The sequence below is a fragment of the Pseudoliparis swirei genome, chromosome 11 (genome assembly GCF_029220125.1).
Source record: "Pseudoliparis swirei isolate HS2019 ecotype Mariana Trench chromosome 11, NWPU_hadal_v1, whole genome shotgun sequence".
NCBI classification, from domain to species: domain Eukaryota; kingdom Metazoa; phylum Chordata; class Actinopteri; order Perciformes; family Liparidae; genus Pseudoliparis; species Pseudoliparis swirei.
In genome coordinates, this window is record NC_079398.1 from 5037288 (window position 1) to 5047287 (window position 10000).

A 10000-nucleotide genomic window follows, 5' to 3' on the forward strand; every position below is an offset into this window, starting at 1 on the left:
GTATGGGGGGAGGGTCCTGGTTATGGGGGGAGGGTCCTCAGCGTGGCAGCAGCACAAAGAGGCGCCACATCATTTCTCACAGGGGAAATCAAAGCATGACTCTGTCTCCCACCACAACATTCCTTCTGCTGGTTTAGCCTCAAACTCTTAAACTTGGTTGTATGGAGAAAGACAACACAGCTGTTCTTTATACTACATTTGTTTTGTTTTTTCTTAAGTTATTTATAATATATATAAGTGCCATTGCTAGTTTGAGTCTAGTTTGTGTTTGATATAAATGAACATAACACATTCACAACGTTCTGTAATGTTCACGGTTAGCTCAACATGTAGAATGCAGCTAGCCGTTAGCATCATGTCTAACTTCCTGTTTCTTGAACAAACTCACAACATGCGGGCGACATGTAAACAGGAGCTTCACGCATGCGCGATAGCGTGACAGCTCGCGCAGTAAACTCGCGCATTAACGTTAATCCAGGTCACTCGCACGTGCAGTGACCTCACTCGGTGTGCACGTTATGGAAAGCGCGCGCACCGCGCTCGGTTCTACCTGAAGCTCGCGCAGAGTTAACGTCAAGCACACAACTTCAGTCCGTTAACGAGCTGTATGCGACGCTAGTTTACGACCGAACAACCGGTTTACGGTAAACAGACCGGGTCTATGCCCCGCACCCGATCCTCCGCGGCTCATTAATAAAGTGCAGTAGTTTAACGTGAGCGCGCGAGGCTCCCGCGGCTGTCGGTAACCGGAGCCCGCCGCCGTCGCGTTGGGCTGAGCAGACACACTCACGGTGTTCCTCCGGTGGGGCCTCGTCGTCCGCCGGGTTGTGTACAGTAAGTAGAGCCGTGTGCACGTGCTGCCTTCAGGGACTGCTGGTGAATTATACAACGACCCGACGTTACAACACAAACAACCTTTGCATTATTATTTAATGTCATCTGTCTAGTGTTTTGTCTAACTTATTACCAATAGTACAGGTGAGGCCTCAAGCCGCCCTCTTGGAGAGCGCTTTATTTACTGTAATCTGTATATCCTGTAGTTATTATCATACTTTCTGTTGTCCTTCTGGTTGGATGCCAAACTGCATTTCGCTGCTCTGTACTTGTACATGTGTAATGACAATAAAGTTGAATCTAATCTAATCATGTCTAAAGGAACGCGAGTGCTTCTTCATATGGGGCAGCAACAGGTTTAATTGAGCCCATTTATTTATGGCAAGCATGCATACCATCTCTTTTTAAATCTAATTCCAACTCATACTGTATTACAGTAGTCCTCCCGTAGTGTGTTTCAGTTTTACCGGCAGCACTTGAACTCATCAGCAGACCAGCTGGAACCAGAGGAAGTCACAGATCCAGAGCAGCTGCTGACTCACAGTCACAGATTCAAACTGCAGACGTCTCTTCCTATTGGTGGAAAGAACAGCAACTCACTTCATCCGGGCTCTGGACTGTGGAACACAGAAAAGACTCCGCAGGACCTCCTGCTACGACCAGGAGAGGACCTGTGGTTACATGTAGGTGTGGGTAGCTTCAGGACCAGCATGCACCTGGGTTACCTCCACACGAGAGGCAGTGTCAACAGTTTGTTCTTTTTGTTTGTTTAGTAAATAAATTATAACAATAATGACATACGGAGATGGACATTACTTTTTTTTGGCTGCGTCAACTCACAAACCCCCCACGGAGCGTCAGCGGCAATTTGATTTATAGTTTTATTTGATTTATTTGGACAAATGGCCACTACACTATGAATTTACACTGACCTGTTTACTTACTGTCGAGAATACAGATTCAGATGAGTGGAGGTGGAGGTCTTCATATCCATTACTCTAGTATAATTCATTCCACACCGTAGAAATGCTCTGTGACAAGTAAACGTCCTGCATTGAAATATTGACTGAGGGAGAAGTGTGTGAGTAGTGTGGGTAAAGTAGAGCGCTCTCCCTGGGACAATCAACGGCTGATAACAACTACAGTGACCCTCCCTTTCGGAAATTACCAAACAATAAAAATAAATAATGAAATGATATCAATCTTCAGTATATTGACATGTGGGCTTTGAGCCAGGAGCCACAGACCAGGGTGGAAGTCCAAAACTAATAACAAACGGACTAACTTGGTTGGTTTCAGTTTCTGATGGAACGTCACTGCTGTGAAAGATCGTTGCTCATGTTCATCAATTAAACTCAATGTCAATATTTTCAATCTGGGAATGAATCCCAGCTCGTGTGATGACGCTCCCGACTCACCACGAGAGCGAGAGCTTCTCCTTGTTGCATTCCGCTGGTGTATCCAGGTGATCCACATTCATGAGCACCTGTGTGTGTCTTCCGGCAGTTCCACACTGAGGGCCCTGAGATGCCGTCCGGATCTTTGGTCACGTTAAACAACGTCACGCTTCAGTCCCAGTGTGGTTGTCCCTCACTGGCGCTTTAAAGTGGGGACTTTTTCATGCATTGGAAAAATTTACATCTATTTTTCTCCTGCCAAAATAAAACCGTGCGTGTCCTTGCACTCTGGGGATGCAGCTGGAGTGTCCGGTGTTAAACAGAAGACAGATCATAATGTACAAAAGGCAAGATGGAGGAAAAGAGAGAGAGTATAAGAAAGAGCAGCTTAGGGCTTTCCTCTTGCAGCACTATTCAATTTAAGTCAGTTTATTTGTAGAGCCCATTTTCACAAATTACTAATGTGCCTCAGAGTGCTTTACAATCTGACATCCTTGACCTTTGACCTTTGACCTCACATGGGATCAGGAACAACTCCCAAACAACCCTTCAGGGTAAAAGGTCAGAACCCTTGAGGAGAGAACAGAGGAGGATCCCTCTCCAGGATGGACAGGTGTCATAGATGTCATGTGACCAGAAGGAATCATTACACACTAATTAAAACACAGGAACAACACAATGAATATGACAGAGTGGATGAAGAGTTGGTAGTCGGCATATTCCACCATCCAGACCTCCACCATCCGTCAGGTGGAGGGACACTACAGCTCAGTTCACTGTGTTAAACAGTGTTGATGACTGTCGTTATGAATATTCTATGAGTTCCTTTGTCTATGATTTAGTAAATAGACTCATGACAAGGAAAGTGTCACGCTGTAGACTGTAGGGGAGAGTTATGGTGACTGTAGTCAACTCGTTGCCTTTTAAAAGAAGGCCACCACAGTTGTTGATTATTTTATTTAGGTACTCGAAAAAAATGACTAATGTCTGTTAAAATATGGATTGCTGCTATTGAACCTTCACTATGTTCCGCCCCCTGCTACTACTGTGTCAAGCTGTCAGAGCTGCCATGCAGCACCGTCACTTACACTGAACAAATGTCATATTTTGTAAACACAAAAAAAGTGTTCATGGGGGAACAGACAATGTGAAGGATGTATCTAGGATGTCAAACAGACTTAGCTATGAAAACAGGATGAAGATAGAAGCTAACGCATGGCGTAAAAGTGATCCACCTAATCATTAAACAAGATGGATAATGATGTGCTAACGTACTCTAACATACTCTAACGTACTCTATTGTACTCTAACGTACTCTAACGTACTCTAACATACTCTAACATACTCTAACGTACTCTAACGTACTCTAACATACTCTAATGTACTCTAACGGACTCTAACATACTCTAACATACTCTAACGTACTCTAACATACTCTAACATACTCTAACATACTCTAATGTACTCTAACGTACTCTAACATACTTTAATGTACTCTAACGTACTCTAACATACTCTAACATACTCTAACATACTTTAACATACTCTAATGTACTCTAATGTTATCTAATGTACTCTGCAAATGTTAGCAGACGTGTTGGCAGAAAGTTCTATCACAGGGAGATGTTTCTAAATCAAAGGCATACTTCATCATAATTACATTTAATATACCCTGATAAATACAGTGTCACATTCATTAATGTCAGTAGCAACACATGAATGCTTACAGTGAAAGGCCTACACAACATTTCATAAGATAGGAACAAAAAAGGTAGAAATGTAATAGATGTGCATACTGTATGTATGAATACAACTTTACTCTGGACATTAAATATTATCATTCAAATGTTTTCACATTTTCAGTTGAACAATGTTCACCCAGTTGTGAATAACTGTAACATGCTGTAATTCTATAGAACTGTTCATGACTGTATTTGATTAGATTAGACACACAGCTTGGTCTATAAATGGCTACACTTATATACAGGACTGTCTCAGAAAATTAGAATATTGTGATGAAGTTCTTTATTTTCTGTAATGCAATTAAATAAACAAAAATGTCATGCATTCTGGATTCATTACAAATCAACTGAAATATTGCAAGCCTTTTATTCTTTTAATATTGCTGATTATGGCTTACAGCTTAAGAAAACTCAAATATCCTATCTCTAAATATTAGAATATCATGAAAAAGTATACTAGTAGGGTATTAAACAAATCACTTGAATTGTCTAATTAACTCGAAACACCTGCAAGGGTTTCCTGAGCCTTGACAAACACTCAGCTGTTATAAATCTTTTTTTTTACTTGGTCTGAGGAAATATTAAAATTTTATGAGATAGGATTTTAGAGTTTTCTTAAGCTGTAAGCCATAATCAGCAATATTAAAAGAATAAAAGGCTTGCAATAGTTCAGTTGATTTGTAATGAATCCAGAATGCATGACATTTTTGTTTTTTTAATTGCATTACAGAAAATAAAGAACTTTATCACAATATTCTAATTTTCTGAGACAGTCCTGTATATAACATTATTTGAATGTTTTAATAAATACTTTACATTGTTACAATACATTAGCACAACCAGTATATTTCAAATGTCACTCTATTAGAATATGAATCAATTGTGAATATTTTTTTAAAGGTTTTCGGGATCTGAAAGAACTTTATATTTCCTCGGCTCCAAATCTTCTTTTTTTTACTTCACACATGTATGACTCCAAAAAATATATGTACTTTACAATTTACAGGGATAATTTTAACAATTTGTACCACCTCATAAAAATGTACAAATGTGCATGTCGGTTCCCATCGTGGCTTTAAATGAGGGGTTTTAACGTTTCACTTCCATAGAGGTGCAGCGGTCCTCGGTTTGAATCCACAGGCCGGTTTCTGTCTTACCCTCTCACTGGGTGAGTGGTTATTAAGTCAAATTAAATAAATTAAACATACATCCTCTTTTTAACACCACAACGTTACAGAATTCACAGCATTTACAAAAACACAACATTTCAGAAAACTTGACATTTAAGAAACCAGAAGAGGTAGCTGCTATCTTTTTACATCCTTAAAGGTGCAATATGTAAGATGTGGACAGAGTTGTTGTTAAAAACATTAAAATAGTAAACTGACATTTACAACAGAATGTGAAGAGGTTAGAATAACCTGATGTCAAAGACGTCTGTGTTGCAGAGAAATCTGCTCAAATGAGCATGCGCAGCAGCTAGCCTCGACCTGTCTTGTAGTACCGCTTGTAGCCAGAGAGGCGATAGCGAGTCACTGTAGCGTCCAGTTTGTCTTCCGTAGTAGCGCTGCCTGAGCACTAGTCAATAATACATCAATGGTTCATCTACGTTTTATATTTGTTTCTTGGATTAAATCTGAAGGGGCAGACACGAGAGGACCGCGAGGCTACATCTCTGGCACATGGACCTTCAGACCCTGACCGTATCACAGTGACCACACGGCTCACGGGAACGATAGGCCGACGCCACACCGGGAGGTTATAAGTACGAGTTATTCTCTGAGTGTCAGCAGTTTGGTTGGATTTAGCGTGTTCTCGTCCTGCTGTTACTGAATAGTTGGCGGTTTGACATGTAACTGTAACTTGAGAGTGTATGGATGCAGTGGTCGACGTGCAATGCTGAACCGTAGTGCTCTGGTGCATCCGACCACACGGCGTATCTTAAATGCATTGAACTTCATGTTTATTCATCTTCTTAAAACACTGTAAGTGTTCTCAAGGAGTGAGTTGCCAAAGGGAATACATTAATGAGCAGCTAATCCACAGGGAAGAAGCTGATTGGTCGAGATGTTGATTCATCAGCCGTCAAACTTTCCAGATGAAACCGTTGTGATGAACCAACCAGCAGAGCATCAGATACACATGGTGAGCAACTATAATGCAAGAAGCCTCACATTCAGTATTCACTTACAAATGGCAGCTATAGTTTGGGGATTTAGGGAATATTATTGACAGAAGTTCAGTGAAAGTCATTGGGCGTCATCAAGAAACACAAATCGGTTCTCAAATGGCTTTTCCAGTGATTTAGTAGAACTTCCCACATTCACTAATTTTGTCGTATTTTGAATTGAAGAACATGTGAAATGTTTCTGCTGTTATTCATCCACTAAAATATTAATATTAATATCTCAAACTGCAAAACGAGAGACATATGGAACCATTTCCTCTTCATTAATGTTCCCTGTTCCTTGTCTAGCAGGTACCTCCATGTTGCTATTGATGGTGTTAAAATGATCCTTCTGGATCCATGAAATTAGGACCTCCATATGGGAAAGAAGGGGCAGGATCTTTGAAGGTTTAATTGGCTCATGAATTACGCTTAATTGCAATTCTCACACTCTCTTCATGTTTATGCTGGTCAGTTATCTTAAGTTAGGAGCGTTTCCTAAATCTAATGCGTCATGCTCGTTTGAGTCGTATGGTGGACTCAAACGAGGAAAAGAAAGTTCAGATGAGAATCCCAACATGTTGTTGCATGAGCTCCGGTCAGTGCCACATGGACAAGAAAGCTGATTCCAATGATATGAAGTGATTGGCTGCATTCAGTAGTGAATTACTTTGTATTAAGTCAGCTTATGTTCATTCTGTTACCTCACAAAGACAAATAACTACAGTACGCTGAGGAGAAAATATCACATTCACCAAAAAACCTTTGAGATATTATAACACATGTATCCCCGTATATATCACATGCTAAGGCAATTAGCAATAAATAAGAGGGCCTTTTAAGTAATCCAGTTTTGTGTTGTCACCTGGCTACCAAGAGGCCAGTTTATCAAAAAGTCTTCGTAGTTTAGAGAATCATCATAAAATCAGAAAACATCAGAACAGCACAGCAATACAAAAGCAGTGAAAAATACATGAGCTGAATATTATTGTTGGCCTCTTATCTCCAGATCATTACTAAGTGCTGGAGATAGATAACATGAATTCACTTCATCCAAAGATATTCATTTTTTTTCATCCACCTGCTTTATCAATGTGACCATAGAAACCCACACGGATTGTAATGTTCCTTAAGTTAACACATGAAGTGATTTAGGGCCACTGACCAAGCTGCCATCTTTGATGAGTTGGAAGTGAGAATGTGTTAAATATTCACATCACAATTAACGCTTTATGGAAATTCTGTTAAAATGTGGGCTCCATTTAAAAGGACATGACGTAAATATCTCGGTAGAGTAAAGACTCTGATGTTCGTGCAGCCTGTAACGCTCAGATGAAGACACATCGAGGTCATCAGGAGGAGCAGGCGTTGCCATGCTCGGTGGAGCTCGAGGGACGGTTCAGGTCGTCACTGAGGTCCAGACTGTGGAGGATATCAGATGGAGGGTCATCTTGCAATTCGACAGACATGTATTTCCCCCACACGGTGAATCCTACTGACTTTGGTGACGGTCCGACTTGGTATGCCTCGAGCGCCACCAGGAGGAGGACTTTATTTTGTGGTTTGGAGTGAAATATTTATCGACAACTCTGGGATCGATTATTATAAAGACCAGAACAACTAATGACATTCCCACCAGCCTCAGCCGTACTAGCTAATGTTTGCATAGCATAGCGTGATGGTGGACGTGGTAAATGTTAGCTGCTAAACATCGTCATCATGCTAAGACAAACATGTTAGCATGTTGGCATTAGCATTAAGCTAAAAGCGCCACTAAATGCAGCCTAGATCATTTGTTTTGAGATAACCAGCTTAAAGAATATGGCCAAAATGTGTCATTGTGACATACTAACAATTAAATGTAAAGAAATCTATCAATCGAGTATCTCACAACAATTAACCTTCTGTCAACCATCAGACTCAAGTACAAAAATGTACTTTTCACCTAGCAAAGCTGGCAGGAACAGCAGTAATGAGGAGCTTCTCAACAGTTAGGGAGGTTAAATAGACTGAGGGAACGAGCATCAGTCGTTTGAAAACAGCATTTCAATGACTATTTTCTTTGTTTGTACTTAATGAAGCGTTAATGAACATTCAAATTGCTGCATGGGGGGGAAAAGAAGAAAAGTCGAATCAATGCTCAATAAATCCCAAAGTCTCTAAGCTGAACGTGTTGTGGAACTGGCCCTTTGCAGAAGCAGACCTCCAGCACAACAGCACCCCTAGTGGCCCGGAGGTCTCTCAGCAGTAGACGGACCAGTAGATGAGGTTGAAAAAGATGTAGGAACCAGGGAAAAACATCCGGGAGTATTTATCAATGGCGTGCGTGTTCTGGATGATGTTGAGGGCGCGCAGGCTCTTCTTCCTTTTGGTGCTGGTGGACTCGCTGCTCACCGACAGGTGGACCACCATGTGTTCCGGCTTCTCCGGAACCCGGTGCAGCTCTTCCTGCTCCTCTTCTGGCACCATCGGCTCCTCGGTGTAGCCGGCCAGGCTGTTGGTGTCGGCCTCGCTGTAGGTGCCGTCCAACATGGTCGTGGTCCGCGTCTGAGAGATCCCGCAGGTGCAGGGCAGTGACTGGCAAGGAACAAACACACAATGTAATCATTACTGTGATCACGAGGTCAGGGTTCACAGAAGGAATCAGACTCATCAGGAGCCTGAGTTTGGTGATCCATGCTCAACAACTTCGTGATGTTGTTGTGGGGAGTGGTTCCTTTGCTGGTCGCTCCAAAACGCTGGTCCAGAACGAGAATTCTCAACAACTATAGGCAATAGAGTATAGTATAATATATTGCAATATTTGTAATGAATAGTCATGGTCCTCAGAGGATAATCCCATTTAACTGTGGAGATCTGACTAATAAAGGACAGCGTTCCTCTTGACGGACGCTGAAGTCATCGCTCCAACATTTTCGTCTATCGTGAGTATTCACTTAGTAACAACTAAAGGAAACTCTATGAACATATTTATATGAATATTCAAGGTCCCAACAGGGTCATCTTATTTCCTTTCACAAAGGTCAGCGTTTACTCTGGACTGATGCTTTATCGGACTCCAACACCTGGTCCAGAGACGCGTCACTGTCCCAAGAGGATACTCCCACCTGACCAGCCACCTGACCAGTCACCTGACCGGCCACCTGACCAGTCACCTGACCAGTCACCTGACCGGCCACCTGACCAGTCACCTGACCAGTCACCTGACCAGCCACCTGACCAGCCACCTGACCAGTCACCTGACCAGTCACCTGACCAGCCACCTGACCAGCCACCTGACCAGTCACCTGACCAGTCACCTGACCAGCCACCTGACCAGCCACCTGACCACTAAACCGCTGAAGGACTGCTCTGCTGGTAAAGCAGGAGCGGGATCCTCTCGTTCCTCGATGTTTCCACTGCATGTCCGGTTGCAGTTGCTTTTCTCTCACACAGCAGACAGCAGCGCTCAGGAACCGACCTGCGAGCGCTCCCGCTCCCGCTCCCGCTCGCGCAGCTTGCGCTCCCGGCGGTCCTGGGCGGTGGACAGGTAGTTGACGGCGGCGTACTCCAACACGGACAAGAAGACGAAGACGAAGCTGACCCACAGGTAGATGTCCACCGCCTTGATGTAGGACACCCGGGGCATGGAGGCGTTGACTCCGGTGATGATGGTGGACATGGTCAGCACCGTGGTGATGCCTGGACCCAAGAGACACAACCAGGACTTTTACTGCTGCACATGTTTGACGAGTTTCACTGGTGTAGACACCGTATCATATATATACATATACAGGACTGTCTCAGAAAATTAGAATATTGTGATGAAGTTCTTTATTTTCTGTAATGCAATTAAAAAAACAAAAATGTCATGCATTCTG

At 42.6% G+C, this 10000-nt stretch overlaps 2 protein-coding genes across 4 annotated transcripts in view; both read right to left on the bottom strand.

Annotated features, from left to right (window-relative positions):
- Positions 1–1859, bottom strand: part of syne3 (spectrin repeat containing, nuclear envelope family member 3) — a 19855-nt gene extending 17996 nt beyond the window's left edge. Inside the window, exons 1-2 of one of the 3 annotated variants that reach the window (XM_056425845.1) lie at positions 1779–1859; positions 1302–1407 (exon numbers count right to left, since the gene is read on the bottom strand). In XM_056425845.1, coding sequence (XP_056281820.1) covers positions 1302–1320 — 19 coding nt within the window. In that variant the 5' untranslated portion in view covers positions 1321–1407; positions 1779–1859. Of the gene's footprint in view, positions 1–790; positions 874–1301; positions 1556–1778 lie in introns of those variants that run through there. The other 2 variants (XM_056425846.1, XM_056425844.1) reach the window with 2 other exon arrangements.
- A 2018-nt stretch (positions 1860–3877) lies between these two features.
- LOC130201596 (gamma-aminobutyric acid receptor subunit rho-2-like) overlaps positions 3878–10000 on the bottom strand; it is a 27932-nt gene continuing 21809 nt past the window's right edge. The window contains exons 8-9 of the mRNA XM_056426668.1: positions 9601–9821; positions 3878–8717 (exon numbers count right to left, since the gene is read on the bottom strand). Coding sequence (XP_056282643.1) covers positions 8382–8717; positions 9601–9821 — 557 coding nt within the window. The 3' untranslated portion in view covers positions 3878–8381. The remainder of the gene's footprint in view (positions 8718–9600; positions 9822–10000) is intronic.